Genomic DNA, 20,753 nt, shown 5'->3' on the forward strand with positions numbered 1-20,753 from the left:
AGCTTTGGTGTTCAGAGCTGTTGTAGGTGCCAGCTGCCCCAACACAGCTGCCCAGCAGTTCCAGTGCTTCCAGAGATGTTTGTGTTCAGAAGACGTTAATGGTCTCTGGAAGACCATCTCACTGACCCCAGAGCTTGAATCTTTAGAGTGCATGCTTGGATTACAGAGAACTGCCAGTGCTGGTTCCCATCTCATTCCTCCTTGCCAGGGAAACAAGACAGCTTTTGTCTCCTCTTCTGTCAATGAGGCACCTGTTGGAGGAGGACATTTGAAGGGAATTTCATGCTGGGAGATGGATGATCCTAAAATCTTTCTTAAGAAGAAAATGCAGTCCCAGGCTAAGTGTTGAACATGCTTGTCACATGCAGAGCCCAGGGAATGACAAAGTATAGCCTCAAAGCATGCACACTTAGAAGAATGTAGCTCAAAGCTGGCCTGATGTGATCAGATTAATTGGCAAGCACATCCCACAGTGTGAAGTTTAATTGCATGAGGCTTCTTATACCATCACCTGCTAAGCTTTTTAACAGCTTATTCCTTAACTGATTCCTTTGCATTCTGAGGATCAGCCTTTATTAAAGGATTTGGCCTTTTTTCTGGAGAGCAGTAAGTAGGAATTCATGGAAGCTGACTACAGATGCTGCCTACTTTTCACTGTTCAGCACCATCTTCACCAAACCAGCCTCATTCTATTCCATTGGATCACAGGGTGGCAAGTTGTGGCCAGTGGCTGTGATCTGTCATGAGGCCTATTAGTTCAACATTTAGCTGGCACAGAGGACCTCTGTTTTTCTCTCTGTCTTTGCTCACTTGCCCTTAAGGAGCAGTTCTCCCTTTCACGTGTGGCTGCAGGCTAGCAAGCAACGCTGGATGCAGTCCAACTAGGACAGAAAGCAAAGACTATTTTAGAGTTGCTAGCAGGAGGTTTTCCTCAGGATGTCATGGCACACTCTAGAGCATCTCTTCTTACCAAGAGGGTAAGGAGTAGGCAGAATTCAAATATGCTGGTAGTTAATCTCTTCTTAAAAAACACTTCCTTGTTGAAGATGCTTAGTCTAACAAAAAGTACTTCCCCTGGATGTATCCCACAGCAGTGGATTAAATACCGCTTTCAAAGAGCTTTTAATTACTGCCAAGTAATTAAACTTCCTCTCCCAGCTTTATCTCTTCCTCTTTGCAAATTTATGGTCAACTATAGTCTTTAGGGCTTGAGGCCAGTTAGCAGGTCTGGTATTTGCCACTTCATTTGGAAGGTTTTTGCAGTTTGTACCTTGTGGAGAGGTCTTACAAGGACTTGATGTAACTTTTGGGAAGAGGGAGAGTCCTTTCACCCTAAAACTCCTTTTCCTCAAAGATTTTTGACCAGATGAAAAAAGTAGTGTTTGAAATGTGTGTAGGATGTCAGGTTCCCTACAAAGTTTGCCACAAACTCTCAGATTTTGTGGTTAAGGTTCTGTTTGCTTATTGTCTGTCTTGACCCCATGTCTTCCACTGATTGAAGGCAGACAGCCCAGAGCCTCACCTTCCTGCTGAGTAATTGGAGATCTTGTATGTCAGTGAAGAATCAGGGCTTCCATGATGCCTTTTAGAGACACACATCTACAACAACCCCATGCAGTGCTACAGGCTGGGGTCAGAGTGGCTGGAGAGCAGCTTGGCAGAGAGGGACCTGGGGGTACTGGTCGATGGTAGGCCAAACATGAGCCAGCAGTGTGCCCAGGTGGCCAAGAAGGCCAACAGCATCCTGGCCTGCATCAGGAATACTGTGGCCAGCAGGAGCTGGGAGGTCATTGTGCCCCTGTACTCAGCACTGGTTTGGCCACACCTTGAGTACTGTGTCCAGTTCTGGGCCCCTCAGTTTAGGAAAGATGTTGAGTTGCTGGAAGGTGTCCAGAGAAGGGCAACAAAGCTGGGGAGGGGTTTGGAGCACAGCCCTGTGAGGAGAGGCTGAGGGAGCTGGGGTTGCTTAGCCTGGAGAAGAAGAGGCTCAGGGGAGACCTTATTGCTGTCTACAACTACCTGAAGGGAGGTTGTAGCCAGGTGGGGGTTGGTCTCTTCTCCCAGGCAACCAGCACCAGAACAAGAGGACACAGTCTCAAGCTGTGCCAGGGGAGGCTCAGGCTGGATGTTAGGAAGAAGTTTTACACAGAAAGAGTGATTGGCCATTGGAATGGGCTGCCCAGGGAGGTGGTGGAGTCATCATCACTGGAGGTGTTTAGGAAGAGACTTGATGGGGTGCTTGGTGCCATGGTTTAGTTGATGAGATGGTGTTGGATGATAGGTTGGACTCGATGATCTCAAAGGTTTTTTCCAACCTGGTTAATTCTATCCTATTAAGAATCTGTCTCTTGGTGGAAGAAATAAGAGCACACAAGGAAGAATATACAGACATTAAAAATCAGTAAGGATGTGGAGAGGAGAAGGAAGCAATCAGAATCACTTTGTGATCTTTCAGCTTTGATGAAAGACCTCTTCCATGTGTTTTGCTCTCTTACGGTGGAGGAATGTCTTCATGGGCCTAGTGTGGAGATCTGCAGACACATTCCTGCAGGTCAGCTTTGACCAACACTGTTACCATAAAACACTGAGTATACTAACCTTGCCCCAAAAAGGGATTCTGGTAATGGGAAGCTCTGAACTGCTCCCCTGTCCACACATGTATATTCTTGCTGAATTAAATGCCTCCTTTCATTCTATGTAAAACACTTCCACTCTGAGTGTCAGACCTGAAGAAGTGATACTTCCTGCTTCTCAGGGGCAGACCCAGGTGTGTGTCCTTGACTGACAAGAAGGAAGACTGTAGAAACCTTCATTACCAATAAGGTCTTTCTGTAATTGTGCAACATCCTGTTAGCAGTTGTAAATAGCAGTTAATCCTGGAATTATGGAGCCTTTGGGAAAAGACTTCAGGCAGCTACTTTAGTTAAATGTGGTGTTTGTATGGTTTTTATGTAGCATGGATTGTGTATAGTGTGGTGTACAGACTAAGAGTTACAGGGGAAACTGCCACCTGGGGGAATAGATGCCCTATGTGAATGGCTTAATGGGCTTGGTTGGAACTAGAAGGAAGTCTGAGGCTTGCAGGATGGGCTCACCCCATTTTCTGTGTGGTGTTCTGGCTGACCTTGATGGGCCTGTAGACACCAGCTTCTGTCCCCTGGACTGATTGCAAGTTGTCTTTTCCACCCTGTAGTTAGCTCACAAACACTCTGATAGACACCACCAGCTTGTATTCTCTTCATGGTGTGCTGAGAGTTCCATGGAGATGCCACTGCTGCAGCAGTGCCTTTGCATGAATCACAGGTAGCTTCTGGCAGCAAAAAACTTTGTTGGTGTCCTTTGTGAACCACAGCTGTTTCGCCCCTGTTTAGTGATGTGCTCCTTGGCTGTAGATCTGAGCTGTTGGAAACTAGGCCAGTTGTGGCCTGAAATAGCAGGGCTCCAATTTTCCTGGAGGGAGTGGTGTGCTTGGGTGGCTGTTTGAACTTCAGCCTGTGGGTGGGAATGGTGCTGGAAGAGCGGTGCCTGCTTCAGGAGGTGTGTGGTGCCAATTCCCTTTGATACGGCTTTGAACTACCCCCAGCGTAAATCCGCGCGCCAGGAGCCGCCAAGGCAGCGCTGCCTGTGTTAGGTCGCTCTGTGAAGACAGAACCTCCAATTACCTTGCTGAGGGCCCACCCCTTACACCAGGCTTTGGTTGTCTCCTTTCAACAGCCGGCCGGGGCAGTTTTCCAGCAGCAAGTACGGCCACTCGGTGCCCATCCCGGTCCCGACGCAGATCCACAACTACCGGCGGATCGAGCAGAACCTGCAGTCCCCCAACCACTGCAGCTCCCCGCGGTAAGTGCTGGGGCTGGCAGGAGAGGGCTCTTCTAATACAGCCTGAGGCTTGTAAACCAAACTGTTCTCTGTACCTCTAAATTTCCCAGGGTACTGGGCTCCCCTCATTCCTGTAGGGAGCCAGTGCGGTATGTGCTATGTAGGGACATAGTTCAGGAGTATTTTTGTAGTGATGTTGAGATTTGTTTGTTACCAAGCATTCCAGGTTTTACCTCTGTGTGTATGCAAGACAGTTCCTCAGTGTAGGCTGTGCCCCTTTGTGTTTGATAGCTTTTCCCAAGCCAGCTATGTTGGGATGTCCAAGCAGAGAATATCCATCTGGCAGATGCCCTTATAAAAGGAAAAAGTTGAGATGAACAACTGAAATGGATTGGGCTGCAAGACTTCCCTGACTTTACCTTAATTAGTTCCTGCAGCTAGTCACACCAGAGATGATGAGTCTTGCACGAGTTGCATATTAATGTGGTTATGCAGCCAGGACTAATTGCATCATGAGCAATTTGTGCCTGTGAGGCAGAGCACGTTTCCCGAAGGAGCTGTCAGGAGGTCCTGGATGCCAGCCTTCGGCCATAGAGCTGACCACCTGAGTTCACTGGCACTGCCTTCTGCATCCTAGACACATAGGGCTTCTGTTTCTTCTCAGGTACAATTTCTGGTGCTTGCTGGTTTGAGATCTGGGTTGACAGCAGCAGCCCAGGTCATGGGCTGGTTGGACAGAGATTCAAGATGTTGAAGTGTTTGTGCAGCTGGGGCATTTAAACAGAAGTCTCTCAGAGGTGTCACGGCTTATTTTGGATGAGTTGCTCTGGAGTCTGGATTAGTTTAAGTTTAGATTTCAGAAGTAGGGTAATACCTGTGTCAGCCTTTGGGCTTCAGCCAGCCTAATTGAGGATAAGCCTTATTCAAAGTGGACCCAGAAGTAGAGAGACAATCAAGGATCAGCAGAGATTGTTTTGTGCCAGTGCTACTTTTGTACTATTTTAAGCTCTCTTCAAATGTGTGGCAGGTTTTGTGGTAAGCTTCTTCCTATTTCCTATGTGCCTTGTGCTTCTGGCAGCAAAATTTGTGAGCCCTGTTAGTGTTGGAACTCACAAAGGAGTCCTGGTTATCTACGTGACATAAAGTGAGAGCTGTGGAGAAGGTGCAGAGGATGCCCCTTGGCATGCCATGCCTGCCCCAAACCTGGTAACAGGCTGCTGTGTTGAGGTTCACAGCCTGCAGCTACCAGCCCAGGATCAAACTGTCATGTTTTGCTGCTTCTAGTCACCACTGTGTAATGGTGAGATGAGCATCATCCCTGCAGAGGAACTTGAGGAATGGACACAATCAGGATGACTCACGCTCTGCTTTTAGCATCTTTGCAAAATCTCTGATGTCATGTTTGCTCCTGCCCCAGGAAGCCATAGTTATCTCTTGCCATCACTTCCTCTAATCAGCCCATTCAGTAGACACCCTTCAGGAATGGAAGGAGACATTTTCATCAAGCATGTAGTGTGTGTGATTCCACCTTTCCATCAGGGCTATCAAATAGGCCATTAGAGCCAAGGGCCTCCTCACGTTTGCCAAGTCATTTGGCTGCAAACCTTGATGTGGACACTCTTGGTTCTGAAAGGCTGACCACTGTCATCTGACTGGCTGCTGTGTGCCTGTGTAACTTGGCTTGGTTGTGGGTAGATACATTGCTTGTTGAGGTGGTAATTATGTGTGAGTACTTTTGGCCGCCTCACCTGCCCTGCTCATCTGCTTGCTGGCTTATCCCCTGTGTGGTAGGGTGGCATTTGACATTCCATATCTTTCAGCAGCAGTCAGCTGGTGGGGGGTTTTTTCTGCCAGTTCTGGAGAGATAACATTCAGCCTTCTGGATGGCTCTTGTTGGGGAGACTTAAACACAAAGAGGACAAACACATTGTGTCACTGAACAGCTAGGTGTCTTCTCTCCTTAGCAGGTGCTTATTTCCTTGTTGTGTGCTCGTTTAGCTTCAGGACCAGGCACTTGATGAGCATTAGGCTTCTGAATCTGACAGAAGTGATTTTTAGGTTAAAATTGTAGAGGATTTGCCCTTTTTTTTTTTTTTTTACTATGTGACTATAGCATGGAGTCACTTGAGCAATGTAGTAACAGCTTGAAAAATGGGGTGGTGGATCAAATTCTTACATCTCAACTGCTGAAATGGATTTAAAAAAAATTAAAATGTTCTTTTTCTTTGGTTTCTGAAATGTGGCATGAAGTAAAACATGCATCCAGTAGTGTTGTTGAGCAGTTGCACTGCCACTTCATCAGGCTGGCCCTGGGTAGTGCAGCTAGCCCAGGCTGGGCTGCTGAAACCCATATGGCTTTGTTCCTTCTGTTCAGATATGTCTGGACAGCTTAAGGCAGCCTCACTGAGAGAGGAGGCAGGATACCTTGGTGACAGCATCTTTTCGGGGCTTGAGAACAGAGGGTTGTGGGTTTTTTCAGCATATTCATTGATTCCTCTCCAGAAAACCACCTGCTGGCTGAGTCTAATGTTCCTTTAACGAGGGGGGCAAAAAATGCTTCCAAACAGAGAGCAGAATGAGGGCTTTGATGAAAAGGCTGTTTTCTCATATAGCTGAGTGTAATGGGAATCGTGGTGGAGGAGCCTGCAGAGGCAAAATGGCATTTCAGTAACTAGAGTTCAGGCTGTGTGTGCTCAGCAAGCGGTGAAAACATGAAAATACCGGAAAAGAATTAATTGAGGTACAGTAATCCCATCTCTCTCCAGAGTGAGGGTTCTGCCTGTCCTCTCTTTCCCACTCGTCCAGGTTCCTCCTTTGTTTCATTTTAGCAGCTGGTTAATACTTGAGGTGCCAGTGTGTGTGGGCTGCACAAATGGATTGTAACTCCTTAAGGTGAGGCTTCACAAGGGGTTTAGAGCCCAGGCAATTCTGACTGTCCAGACCAAAGAGAAATTCCTCTGGGTAGCATTGAACTGTTTCAGATCTGACAGCCACACACTGCTCTGGTTTGCTCTGTAGCTTCTGATTTGAGTCAAAGCTCTCTGGCAGACTCTTTGGTAACCCTTGGACACAGGTTACCTTCACGTAGTACAACCTGCACTGTCAGAGCTTTCTACCCAAACAACTCCTCTGACAAAAGAGCAAGAGACTCAGCACAGTAGAGACATTTGAATAAATCCCTTTCAGGGCGTTCTGAAGACACTGCCTAGAATAATCACCTAGGACAGGACAAGACATGAAATTGTGTCCTGTTCAGGACTGATGCAGGTACCTGAGAGTATCTAAAAGGGACTTGTGAATAATGGCAGGATTTCCTGATAGCTGCTAAGTCCATCTCCTTCTTTCTTTCCATTATTGAATTTTTTTAATTGAACCTCTTGGGCACAAAGATTATCATCTTAATCTCTAATTTTGTATTCCTAGAACAGCAGGATCTTGATGCAGAATAAAGAGCCAGGAAGCTCCAGTTCTGTGGAAGGTTCTGGCTGGGTGGGTCTGGTGATACTGTTCTCCTTGCTCTTCTCCACTGATACCTGGAGTAAAGTGTTCTGTTGTTGTTTCCTCTAAGGTCTGGTACAGTCAGGAGGTCTAGCAGTACAAGTCCTCTTGGTTTTCCTAAAACTGGTGCTTCCCCTCCTTACCCTGGAGAGCATGGATCTGTGCCCAGCTCTAGAAAGCTCTCCTATGGTGGTGCCAAGCCATTTATGCCATCACCACAAGGTAAGATGTCAGCTGGCATGTTGCTGCCCTAACACAATCATGCGTCTCTTTCCCCTAAAGAAGGAAGTCATGGCCAGCTGTAGATGCCAGATAACAGGGAATTCAGATTGCTGTGTTCTCCTGTGGCTCTTGTCAATAGATTTTGGGAAGTGTTTTGGCCTCAGTACAATGGAGAGGAAAATACCTCTTAGCCCCAAGAAAGGCAAGGTTTGTTTTGGTGCTTGCATTAAACATTGCCTGCCCTCTGAAGAGGGTTTCTGTAGATGCCATGTCTCTTTTTACTGGCTTGGGCTGGGGTGAGGAAAAAATGTAAGCCAGTTATTGTCAGAGCAAAGTTCTTACCACCTTTGGAAAGCTTTGAATTTCACTGTTCAAGCTGAAAAGTAGCTGTTTGAATAACTGGTAGCCTGATGCAGATGTTACCAAGCAATTTGAGTGGAAAGGAGTAAATAAAACACAGAGGGTGCAACTGATGCAATTTGCTATTTCCTCTAAAGAAACAGACTCTGATGTAACTGTATCCCTAATGTCTCTAATCCTGTATTTATTAGCCTCTGCTGGTGGAGAAATGCAGAATACTCTTATTCCTCTGAATTTATATTACTGCAAAGTCAGACTAAAACTGGCTAAATTACTACCAGACAGAGGTTTTCCCCCTCCTTTTACAAAACCTTTTCACTGCACGGCTAGGGCTGAGAAGATAATCAGCAGTTTTCTGTAAAAGAGGTGGTGGTGGTGGTGTTAATGCCTATGGAAACTTGATACTGAGTAAACTTCTTTTTCTTCCTTTCTTTCTTTATTGTGTTCCCTCAAAGTTGGAACAATCCCAGAGCAGCCCAGCCAGACTGTTGTCCCATCTTCTCTTGGAGTAGAAGTGAGAAGCCGGATTCCTGTCACTGGTGCGTTGGTCCTTACCTTCCCGCATTATGGTCCTGGCCTTATCCAGAGGTGTCATCTCAGGGCATTCAAGGTTGGGTATGGTCCTTCAGCAGCTTCTGCTGGTGGCTGCCCAGCCAGGATATCTATCTGCTCGTTGGAGTAGATCCATTCACATCCTGTCAGCCAGTGTCTTCCAGTGCTGACACTACCAGTGTCACAAACTCCAACCTGGGTCACTGAAGTCATGAACTGAATGAAGGGAAAGCATCTCAGAAACCCCCAACACCCTCTGTCCCAAGTGGCCTGCTCAATGTGTAATTTCCTTGCTGCTGAGCTGTGATAATGGGGGTCTCTTTCTCTGTAAGGGCTGCGGTGAAGGAAAGCAGCTACACTTTTGTTTCCCTGAAGTTCATATCTCTTCTTCCTGTAGAGTCAAAACCTGATCAGGCCTAGCAGTTTCATGGCTGTGATCAGAGTTACTATCCTTAGCCATCCACTGAGGGGTTTGGTCTGTAGGTGTTTGGGCAGTGGATCCTGGGATCAGGGTGGCTTTTTTTGTGTTAGAACCAGGAAATGATGTCATTTGTCACTCTGGGTCCTCCAGGTTCCTCGGCACCCGAGCAGTCTCCTCGAGGGATGGGCTCCCGGCTCCACAGTGCTCCCAACCTGTCAGATTTGCATTCCTGCAGGCAGAAGATAACCAAGCAGCACTCTGATCCTCTTGTTGCTCACTTTGGTCACGGCTCAGCCAGCCAGCCCCTGCAGATTCATGGCTTGCAGCACTGCCGGCAGCTCAGATCCTCACCAAAGCTGTCTGAGTTCATGCAGAGAAGCCCTTTGCCAACTATTGTGGGCTCCCCTACGAAGGTATGTCAAGGAGTCTGCTTTTGGGGTTCTCATGGCTGGGTCTTTTGGAGTGTTTGGGGGTTAACTGCTGCATGCTCAGCTAACTCTGACCTGGATTTATCACCGCTGCCTCACTTTTCTGGCTGTGTAGCGATCTGTGTGGAACAGGGTAGTGTCCTAGTTCTTAGTGGACAGATCTCAGCTGGCAGCAGTGTTCACCAGCTGAGCAGAATCCAGGGCTTTAAACAGGCAGTGAAAAGGAGCTGCCCAGCTTAGGCAGCAGCGCATTAGTGAGCTGCAGTGCCTGTGCTGGGTTGCACACGGACTCTGCTCGTGACGCAAGTGTGTCCGCTAGGAATCCCCAGCAGACGGCAGACGGTTAAGCAGGTGACAGCCCTGGTGGTGTCTCATGCAAAGCTGGCACCGTGACAGCATTTTCTTTGTTTATGTTAGGCTGCTACAAATTTTCAGCAGAGCTTCTTGTCTGTTCATTTTAGTCTTTCAGGGATTGAGGACAAGTAACTGTGTGGGGTGGGATTCCTACCTCTTTGTTTCAGGCAGCTTGTTAAGCGCACAGTTGATTTTCGATGAACTAATGGGAGAGGGACAAGGAGAACCATACCTCTTGGTTTTAAAGAGACATCGCTGGGTTGTTTGTGATGGTGTTTGGTGTTTTGGTTTTTTGTGTGTTCTTCTTAGGCTGTGTCCCCGTTTGAGTTTCCCAAAACCCCAAGTTCCCAGAATCTCCTCACCCTCTTGGCCCATCAGGGGGTTGTGATGACTCCAACACGAAACAAGACCTTGCCGGACCTGAAGGAGATGGGGCATTTCCACTGCCAGCAAACTGGCTTGGGATTGAGGCCAGTGGAAGAGATCAAGGGCAGGTGAGCTGTAAGCTGCTCTATACAGTGATGCTTCATTCCCTAATAAGGGATGGATGGGGCAAATTTCAGATCCCTGCTAACACTAAAGATGAAATGGAGCATCTGTAAGTGTTCTGAGGATATCTGCTAGTGCCCTGGGCCTGCAAGCAGATATGGTGCAGATTTTTAAAGTCTTCCTCTGCAGGGACAGGCCATGACCTAGATTGTATAAAATGAAAGCTTGTCTGCAGCTTCACATCATGTTTAGTGACCAGGGTTTCATCAGGTGGGGCTGCAGGATTTTGTACTAGACCAGGCTCCATGCAACTATGCAGACACATGCCTTACTCTTTGTGGAGCCTTGCCTGTTGTGGTGAGAGGGTGTTATGGGTGTTTCTTGGCAGTTGAACAGTGGGCACAGCTCTTCAGGGCAGTTAGCTGCTCAAAAACCACGTGCTGTCATGGGCATTGCAGGATGCAAAGTCACTCAGGTGTTAGTGTTAAGCTTCTCTTACTTGCCTCTCTGCAGACTGAAGCTTTCTCCAGTGCTCTGGAGAAGTCCTCTGATAGTAATTTCTGTAGTCAGTGCTTGCATTACTGCAGTTACTCACAGTATCACAGTATGTTAGGGGTTGGAAGGGACCTCAAGAGATGGAGTCCAACCCTCTGCCAAAGCAGGATCACTTAGGGTAGTCTGCACAGGAATGCATCCAGGTGGGTTCTGAAGGTCTCCAGAGAAGGAGACTCCACAACCTCCCCTGGGCAGTCTGTTCCAGTGCTCTGTCACCCTCACTGTAAAGAAGTTTCTCCTCATGTTGAGGTGAAACATTCTCTGTTCAAGTTTGAACCTGTTGTGCCTTGTCTTGTTACTTGTAGCAGGAGGTGCTTCAGATGCTCTGCTGAAAGAGGAAGAGTGGGGATGTCAGCTCCATAGTGTTTGCTGTGGACCAGGAATAGCACAAACTGGAGTGGAAATTAGCTGAAACTGTGCACCTGTTGACTTTCTGCATCATGCTGTGCATTTCCCTTTCAGATCTCTGAGCACAGGCAGGCTCACTGACCTGCTTTTGAAGGCAGCCTTTGGGGCACAGATCTCGGAGGCCGGCAGCAGCGACAGCCTGAACAACGAGAAGCCGATGGAAATTGCAGGTAGGTGGGGAGGCCAGGCAGATCTGGCAGGGTGTCCTGGGCTGGGGCAAACAGTTTGCCTATGTGTCTCCCAGAAATGGGAGGCTGCTCTTCTGATGGCTTTTGGCAAAGGAGGTGACTGCCGTGAGTGAGGAGTGTTTGGTGCCTGCCGTGGAGCGCTCGGAGGCCTGTGGGCTGTGCGTGCTGTGTACCTGTTGGCCACTGGTGTGATTTCTGTAGGCAGGGCTTCCTCTCTTGGCCCCTTCTGAATGCAGTCACACGTGGAAGTGGGGACTTGCTGCCAGGCGACTCTGATATGAATGGCTCTGCAAGGGTGGGTCTTCCTGGGCTGTCAGGCTGGGAAGCCAGGAGGGGAGAACAGCTGCAGCAGTGCCTGAGGCTGCCAGGCTCCTGTACTGTCATGGTGCCAGCCTGGCCCAGCCCTGTTCTCAGGAGGTGCTTCCAAAAGCAGCACTGGCCTCTGCTGGTCACCATCTCCTGAGAAGAGGCTGCAGGAGCCTAAAACTTCACTGCGAGAGGCACACCATGCTCTGAGTAACTTTCCTGTAATGCCAGTCTGCACGTTTCAACTGTCTCCCCAGCTCCCTCAGGTGCTTACGGAGGGACCCTGCACTCTGGTGCCCGGGCTGGGGGCTCTGCCAGCCCGACCCCAGTGATTTTCACTGTCGGATCCCCTCCCAGTGGAACAACCCCCCCACAGACCACGAGGACCAGGATGTTTTCAGGTAAAAGGCTGATACCTACCTGCCGGTTCCACTGGGAATGCCTGGGGGCAGAGCAATCTGTTAAATTCCATGCTGCTGAACACTGATGGTGGCACAGTGCTGCCTAGAGAACAGTCTGTAGAGCTGAGCTGGTCTTAAAAGTGTTTGAGGTGTTGCTCCTGCCAGCAACAGTTATTGCTGATAACTGTTTGCACTGGCACAAGGACTAATGCCAGGTAGTGGTTTTCCAGTACCAGAAGAGACAGGCAAACTCTTCTTCTACTTCATTGCTCTCTGCTTCAGGAATAATGCTGCAGCTGTTCACAGACCCACTGTTGCTGACAGGTCAGCAAATGCAGAGATTGTGTTGTGCTCTGATGGTTTTCCCTGCGGGTTTTAGATGAGCTATGGAAGATGAGTGTGACCGTCCATGCCCAACAATTTCAGTGCATAGGCACAGTTAGGAAAGAGCCAGGGAGGCTCTGTGTGCAAATTTCCTAGTGGTGTTACTTATGCCCTGAGCTGATGGAGTAGGAAATGGGGCAGTGCACTCCTGCTTGACTCCTTTTAATACACCAGTGCTCTGGCCTCATCAGCCAACAGTTGGGGCTGTGGTAATTGGCTCTCTTGGGATAGTGCGTCTGGGAGCTGGAGTCTGTGTTCAGTGTAAGAAAATATTTGGACTCTTCTGTTTGTATTTTTGGCTTGGTTTGGGTCCTCATCTTGGCTGTTCTTCCTCTGAATCTAGATGACTCTGTTGTTCTTAATTAGATTTGAATGGGAAAGGATTGGATGTAACAGTGAAGAAGCTGCTTGCCTGGGATGGGGGACACATGGGCCCAGTCCCTGGGTATAGCTTGAGTTTCTGTTGTAATTAAAACCATTCACAACTGGAAAGTTGGGGCCATAATCCTCTCTTTGTCTCTTCTCTTTAGATGGTAAGCTCTGTAGGGCAGAGACTCTTACAAAGTGTTTGACAGGCCTGTAGTACAATGGGGTTACTCTCCTGACTACAGCCTCTAGCTACTACTGCAATGTTATGAATAGAGACTTCAGGCTTCCTGTGTTGCTTTTGTGGGGATAACAGCAATTTGGAAGCAAACCCAAGCACCACTTTTTAGCAGATTGATATTTGGATGCTTGAGGTCTGCCAAACAGTAAGATGTCTGGGAGAGAAGGCTGTTGAATAATGACCCTCCAACAAATGCACGGCGTTAGGTGAAAGCAATCAAAGCCAAACCACTTTGTCTATTAGGTCTGTGCAGTAACTCCTTATGGTAGAGTTAATGCACAACATTAATGGTGAAAAGGGAAGCTTTGTGAGCTGAAACTTTGCCCCCCAAGTGCTTGGACAAGCCATGTGTAAGATAACCTGACAGATAGACAGGCAGAGCCTTTTCAGGAGTGATAACAATTTCTGCAAAAAGTCTCTTGCAATTGGAGGGTCCCCAGAATGTGATATTGTTGGTCCTTTCCTCTGTCTGAAAGACCTGGAAATACTCTGTTACCTTTGATGAGCCACTTAGCTTTGAAGCATCGCTGCCCACAGGGAGAATGCTTTGGGAGGAGAAGAAATTGTGCAGATCAGTTGTGCAATATTGTATTGCTGCATCTTTTGAAGGCTTGGGTAGGGTGGCAAATTAAATCTGTGGATGGAAGCAACATCTCCCTCCAAAGGATCTGTGGCAACAGGGAATATCACCTTGGTAATATTAGCAGAGCATTGTAGCTGGTATTGGCATCCCTCCACCAGACAGAAAAGATTCCTCTGTGGCAGTATGTCAGGGGATATGAAGTCCTTTGGAAGTGATGAATGGATTATGAATAGCCTGAGACAGAAACTCCTTTTGAAGTGTCCATCTTTTGTATGCAGTGTGTTCTTAAGATGCATTCAGTAGTCAAGAAGGGAGAAAGATGATGGGGTGAGAATTATGATGGATACCTTGCTTTCAGTGCTTCCCGAATCCTGAGTTTAGGATCTTGACTCAGCTGAAGTCACTAACTTCTCTTGCCCAGCTTCCTGTTTGTAAAGAGGAGGAAGCAGAAATGTAGGGCATGTCATGGGAAGCTCTCCTGGTCTGCATGTAAGTGGCTGGTGTTGTAAAACCATGAGAAAAACCTCACTTACCAAAGCTGCTCCTTCACTGATGGTGTAAAAGCTAGGAAGCTGAGGTTCAAACCACACTGGTCTGTAATGAGGAAGTTGGCTGTGGTGTACACTAAAAATCAGCCTGAGATACTGTGACAGTGTTCAGAAAGAGTTTGGACAGAACCCCAAGGCAGTACTTCAGAGTTGTCCCCATAAATGACACATGTTCTGGAAGGTGCTTAAAGTCTGCTTGAGCCTGTAAGCTGGTCTACCTGAGTTTGAGGAGCTTATGTTGGGAAGCGGTTATTCCACATCAAGAGTCCGTACGTCACCATCCAAAGTTCCTGTTGCTGCTTCCTATCAGATCCTGGATCCTACAAGATTGTCCCATCTGCTGGGCAAGGAGTACCTGGCCTACTATGAATGTCTTCAGTAATTCCTTTTCCTGTTTTTCTTCTCAGTGGGGTCTTCCAGCTCTCTCAGTTCTGGAGGCTCATTCACCGGCAGGCACTTGGCAGTGGCGACTGGTGGGGATGCTGTGGAAGGGCCCTCAAGCCTCCGGTACGCTTTTGCTGATCCCATCACTGCCAACCTGGAAGGTGCTGTCACGTTTGAGGCACCAGAGCTGCCTGAGGAGACGCTGATGGAGGTGAGGACATAGCAGGGATTGTTAGGGGCAAGGAATGGGGGAACTGAGCTGGCTGGAGAGCGTGAGCCGTGCGGTGTATCAGTGACTGCCTGCTGTGTGCACCTGGGGTGCCAGGCAGCAATATGGCCTCTGCTGAAAGGAACTGAAAACAGTCACCCTGACACTTGTGCTGCTGATGGAGGTGGGTGGACACTATGTTCTGTACCAGAAAGCTGACCAGATTGTTGAGCTGAAAGGCTGCCAGGCTCCACTTCTCTGCAGGCTGAGAACAGGCTGAAATAGAGCAAACGCTTCTGTGGCCGAGATAGATTTGAAATGTAGGTCAGGCTGCCCATGGTGGCAGAGGTGGGCGGCAGGTTTAGTCACAGTTTAGTTCTAGTCTTGATAACCTCTTTGGGCTGTGTGGGGCTGAGGAAGGCTCTTTTGTATCTGAATTTTGCTGGTGTTGATAAAAGCCCCCTAGATAGCTACAGAGACATGCATACATTGTTTCAAGGATGTGGCTTTGCTCTTCTGGTTTTGTCTCGCACAATGTTTGGTCAATTTTACATTGAATTGCATTCATTTGCTTCACCATCTTCAGAGCCACAGAGCTAAGGACTTTGAGCATTGATGTGATTGCAATAGTACTGAATTTAACTGAGCATCATACCTGTGTGAGGTCCCAGAAGTATGGGGCCCTACCAGCTGCTTCAGCATTGGATATTGGTCTGGAGTGTCCTGAGTATCAACTTGATCTCATTAATCACACTCAGCTCAACTTCTGTGTCTGTAATGAGTCATTTGGGTCCAGTTGTTATTTCTGCTGATCACAGTAATCCATTAGCAAGTCATAAAACCTTTACAGTAGATTTCAAGATGCCTTTTTGCTCGGTGGAGTTGGCCAGAATGCAGACCTGGCAGATCTCCTGATTTCTGCTGATACTTTCAGGACATTGAAATCTTCTCTTTAGGCACCCTTGTTTGTACTGAGCAAAGCTGTTGAAGTCAGATGGGTGGTTCTTCGTTCTTTTGTAAGAAGTTTCTGTAGGTGCAGACAAGGCAAATTGAAGGCTAAGGTTTAGTTTCTTTTGTAGTGCTTTAAAAATAATACAGAAGTGGCTAGGGAAGGAAAGACTCTTGTGACAGCAAATGAGGCTGTGAATGCCAGCACCATGAATGGAAGCTGACTGTATAAGCAGAGGAGGACTGTGCATTGGTTAGAGATACTAGGGTGAGACCTGCCAGATCTCAGCAGTTTCCTGCTCTGCTACAAACCTCTTGTATGACTTGGCAATTACTTAATCTCCAAGTTCCTCCTCTGCTTTTAAATAAAATAGAGGAAGGTAGAGATAACATTTCTTACCTTACTGGACTGTCCAGGTAGCAAGGTAATGGGAGAGGAGATTCATATTTCAGATAGTCAAAGCTGCCTTAGCAGCAAGGAACCTGAGCCAGTGAATGAAAAACAAAAGCATGAAGAACTTGAGAATGGGGAGGTTCGAGGATTTCATGCAGGAAACCTCCTTATGAGCCCCCTATGAGAGAACTGGGCCACTGAGTATTAGAAGATCAAGCAGGTTAGCCACTTCTCTAGAGAGAGAGTACAAGCAATGATCCAGACAGCAATTCATTTTCTGGGACCCACAAGCATTCAGTTTTTCCACAAATACTGACTTCCCAAAAATGTTTTCAGTGACTTAAGCAATGCAGCTGCCTGGAAAAGGGATAATCCCCTTTGATCTTTAATAGCAGAGGAAAAACTGCTTTCAAATGAACACAGCACTTGGGGTGTGTGCCACTCACAGAAGTGGCAAGAAGCTGCAGGTAAAAGGTTGCTCTTGCTGTCCCTTCAGAGGACCTTACCCAGGACTCACTGCACTGAACTGGAAGGATGTGAAGACCAAGGGTTAAGTTAGGCTGTAGGATGGGACACTCTGTTTGCAATTTGCTGTGGCACAGGAGATTGTCACTTAGGAAGTCCACACCTGCTTTCTGTTTTGTACCAGCATTGCTGTGGCAGGGACCAGAGCTGGGCCTGTGGTGCACCTGCTCTCTCCCTCTTCCTTGGCTGAGTTCTGAAAGAATCCCACAGAGCTGGGATCTTCTTTGGGAAGGTGGTATGTGATTTTGGAGCAAGTCTCATCAGCTTCTCCAGGGAGCTGACTGGAAATTTCTGGCCTGGGGCTGTTGCTTGCTGCTGTTACTGAGGTGGAGGAAGTGTGGGGAGATGGGGGCTGAGTTTGGCTGTCCCTGCTCAAAGCAGACCTGTAGGGGAGGTTGGGGCCCAGGTGGAATGAGTCACCGGCACAGCCTTAGGTGAGCAGCTCTCCCTGGCCTGCCAGCTTCCCCTCTAACCCTCCCTGTGGCATCATTTCCACAGCAAGAGCATACTGACATCCTGCGCAGCCTCCGCTTCACCCTGGCCTTCGTCCACTACGTGATGGAAATCGCTGCCCTCAAGGGCAGCTCCAGCGAGATGAGCAGCTCAGTGACGTCCGAGTACCAGCTTCAGGAGAGCGTGGTGGCTGACCAGATCAGCCTCCTAAGCAGGGAGTGGAGGTAAGGACCAAGCAGGGAGCTGCCCAGCTTCCACTTCTTCATAGAATCAACCAGGTTGGAAAAGACCTCAGAGATCATCAAGTCCAACCTAATACCTAACACCTCATGACAACTAAACCATGGCACCAAGTGCCACATCCAGTCCTCTTTTGAACACCTCCAGGGACAGTGACTCCACCACCTCCCTGGGTAGCATATTCCAATGGCCAACTACTCTTTCTGTGAAGGATTTTCTCCTCCCTTTCAGTCTAAACTTCCCCTGGCACAGCTTGAGACTGTGTCCTCTTGTTCTGGTGCTGGTTGCCTGGGAGAAGAAACCAACACCCACCTGTCTACAACCTCCTTTCAGGAAGCTTTAAAGAGTACTGAGGTCTCCCCTGAGCCTCCTCCAGGCTAAACAACCCCAGCTTCCTCAGCCTCTCCTCATAGGGCTTGTGCTCTTCTCTCACTCCCTCCCTGTCCTCCTGTGCCACAAGTCTTCCAGGACACTTAACGCTGTCCCTTTCCTTGCAGCTATGCAGAGCAGCTCGTGCTGTACTTGAAAGTAGCAGAGCTGCTGTCCTCGGGGCTGCAGATGGCCATTGAGCAGATCAAAGCTGGCAAGCTGTGCCTCTCCTCCACCGTCAAGCAAGGTAAGGGGCTGCTGGGCACGTGGCACAAGGGATTGACCTGGCATGGAAGGATTAAAAGTATCATAGAGGGTATGGAGGGGGTCAGTTGAGTGTGAACCCCCCACTGGTATGCCCAGGGGCTTACTTCTTACTCATAGAATCATAGAATTGTTAGGGTTGGAAGGCACCTCAAGGATCATCTAGTTCCAACCCCGCTGCTATGGGCAGGGACACCTCACTCTAGATCAGGTTGCTCAGCGCCCCATCCAGCCTGGCCTTCAAAACCTCCAGGGATGAGGATTCCACCACCTCCCTGGGCAACCTGTTCCAGTCTCTCACCACCCTCATGGTGAAGAACTTCCTCCTAACATCCAATCTGAATCTACCCATTTCTAATTTGTTTTCCATTCCCCCTTGTGGTGGGTTGAAGTTTCCCATTCACATTAACTAAGCACAACCCACTCAGCAGGAAGCAGATGGAAGCTGTATTTACAAGCAGTAACTGCACTCTACAATGGAATGCAGTGAATATGTACAAAATACACAGTCTTTACAATCAGAAAACAGCATGGAAACCCCCCTGGTCAAAACAACCAGGGAAGCTGCTCCACTGCCCTGCCCCAAAACTTCCAAGACCCCCCTGCACCAAGAGAGACAGAGAAGCTGGGAGAGAAGCAATGTTAGTCTTATCTCAAGGTCAGCCAGAAGCATTCTCTTCCCAGCAGAACCGGCAGACCAGAGAAGAAAAGAAGGAATGGGAGTAAAATGTGCAAGATGTTTATAGAACATCTGCTTCTATAGCAGACATTCTGTCCAATGAAATTTGTTTAGGGTAATCTTTTGTTTTCCTTTTTACACCCACTAGCAAATGATACTTCTCTGCTTGAAATCTGCAGCTTCATTTTAAAGGCATAGCCTAAAACTGCCACACCCCTAGTCCTATTATTACCTGGCACACCCTAAAACGTCCCTCACCAGCTTTCTTGTTACTGTCCCCTTGCACAGCTGAGTCTTTTTAATTCACACTGAGGGGAATGTTCCTCTCTTCACGTAGACTTCATCTGAACACTCCTTGCTCATGCCCCTGTGAGAGTCTTCAGCACAATTTAGTGAGAGGAGACCGTCCCTTACCCGATCCCTGGTACACCTCTCTCAGGTGTGTGTTTGTGCTTGATGTGAGTCCAACCTAATTACACAGTGTGTGTCCTAGGAAGTGCTTACTTGGCACATGGAGACCTGTCTTGGCAGTGATGATATTTCAAATTAAACAGAAACACAGGAAGTGAAATACTGGTAATGCCAGAGTCCCTTCTTTGCAGCCTTGCATTTGCATCTGGCTGGCTTGTGACTGCCAGCTGGCTGTGATTCAGTGAGTAGGAAAAAAATAATGTTCAAATTACTACCATCTAAATAATTTTTAAAGCTACCATTGTAATACTGAGGGAGCTTTTTGAAGCACTTGACCCACCAGCTACCTCCTTCAAGAGCCTCATTGGTGAAAGCACTCCTGATGCCTTAGGATGGGGTGTAAAGAAAGCTGAATACAGGGAGCACACAAGGGTTGTAGCAGGCAATATGGAGCAAGATCCACAGGTCTAGCTACGTGTCTTCCATGAGTTCAGGCTCACAGGGAAGTTGTCATAACCCAAATAAATGACTGCCTTTCAGCACTGATTGCAGCTTCTGTGTTTATAGTGTAACTTGCCTCTTACTGTGTGGCAGTTGGGCAAGGCTGCCTTGCCTTGTTTCTCTCCCCACTAAATGCTGCTCCCTTGAGGTTTTTCAGGGCACAATAAGGACAAGAGGGTTTTCAAGGTATTTGTGTCTCATGTATATGGAAAATGCAGGGAAGCACAATGGGACACTGCCCTGGAGTGTCCTTGGGCAGCATGTGCCAGACAGGATCCCTATTCCCAGCCATCCCCTTTTTCCTGACAGGAAAGCTCTGGGCACAGCTCAGAGCTTTGGCTGAACTCCACAGAGGGAGGATATTGCTGTATTTGTCTGTTTGTTTAGTTCTTAAGTCGTCTCTCTTGACTCTGAAATGTTTAATTTCACTCTCCTGATGTGACCCACAAGCTTTGGGGTTCTGCTTCCTCTGAAATTCTTCCTGAGCAAGGCTGATCTGACAGGGTTATGCTTTTGTGCCTCAGTCCTTTTCAGCAACAAAATTACAGCAGCCTTCCTTCCTGGAGGCAGTCTCTTCTCTGGTGCTCTGCCTGGGAGGGACAGAGGTCATCATAGGGCCTGGCTACCACCTGAGATCGCCCCTCTGCAGCATAGCTGAGGGAGGCTGGTTCGTGGTATGGGTTGATTTGTCTGCCCCAGGAGCAGGTCATGCAGCATGGGGATTTCCAGACATGCAGGAAGCACTCAGTACTCCTCAGCTGTTGGTGGGAGTTTGTACTCAGCACTTTGCACATGTGTAATACATCTGTGTGCTCAGTACTTCAGCACATCTCCCTAGGCATGCAAGAGGGACACTCAAGCCTGTGGCTGCCATTTTGGGTCATTATTGAATCCTCACATTTGATTCCTGATTCTGTCCCATACAAGCTGCTGCAGTTGAGGAAAGGAGAGGCCCTTTCTGGGACAGCCAGAGTCCCAGGAGAGAATCCCTTGGTTAGTGCTGCTCATGCACACTGAGCTCCAGCAGCTACCACGTGCAGGTCAGGTCCCTCTTCACAGTGTGTCAGCACCCATGAGGGAGCAGAAGCTTTGTATCTGGCACGTCTGTTGCTGCTGGTGGTGTGTGAGGCATCTTGCACAGTGCAGCCTGCTCTCTGCCTTCTGGCAGCTGAAGGAAACAAAAATAGACCAGGCCTCAGGTGAACTAGGTGTATGTGTGGGCTTTGCATGTGCAGGCTGATAACCAGGGAAGGT

The 20,753-nt window shown here is 48.2% G+C and overlaps 1 protein-coding gene across 1 annotated transcript in view; it reads left to right on the top strand.

Moving 5' to 3' along the window:
* ULK1 (unc-51 like autophagy activating kinase 1) overlaps positions 1-20,753 on the top strand; it is an 83,746-nt gene that overhangs the window by 59,085 nt on the left and 3,908 nt on the right. Inside the window, exons 17-26 of the mRNA XM_054173323.1 lie at positions 3,715-3,840; positions 7,388-7,539; positions 8,355-8,438; positions 9,023-9,285; positions 9,964-10,148; positions 11,161-11,276; positions 11,858-12,001; positions 14,531-14,718; positions 17,081-17,259; positions 17,773-17,891. Of these exons, the coding sequence (XP_054029298.1) occupies positions 3,715-3,840; positions 7,388-7,539; positions 8,355-8,438; positions 9,023-9,285; positions 9,964-10,148; positions 11,161-11,276; positions 11,858-12,001; positions 14,531-14,718; positions 17,081-17,259; positions 17,773-17,891 (1,556 nt within the window). The remainder of the gene's footprint in view (positions 1-3,714; positions 3,841-7,387; positions 7,540-8,354; positions 8,439-9,022; positions 9,286-9,963; positions 10,149-11,160; positions 11,277-11,857; positions 12,002-14,530; positions 14,719-17,080; positions 17,260-17,772; positions 17,892-20,753) is intronic.

Source organism: Dryobates pubescens, chromosome 25, assembly GCF_014839835.1.
Source record: "Dryobates pubescens isolate bDryPub1 chromosome 25, bDryPub1.pri, whole genome shotgun sequence".
Taxonomy (NCBI): domain Eukaryota; kingdom Metazoa; phylum Chordata; class Aves; order Piciformes; family Picidae; genus Dryobates; species Dryobates pubescens.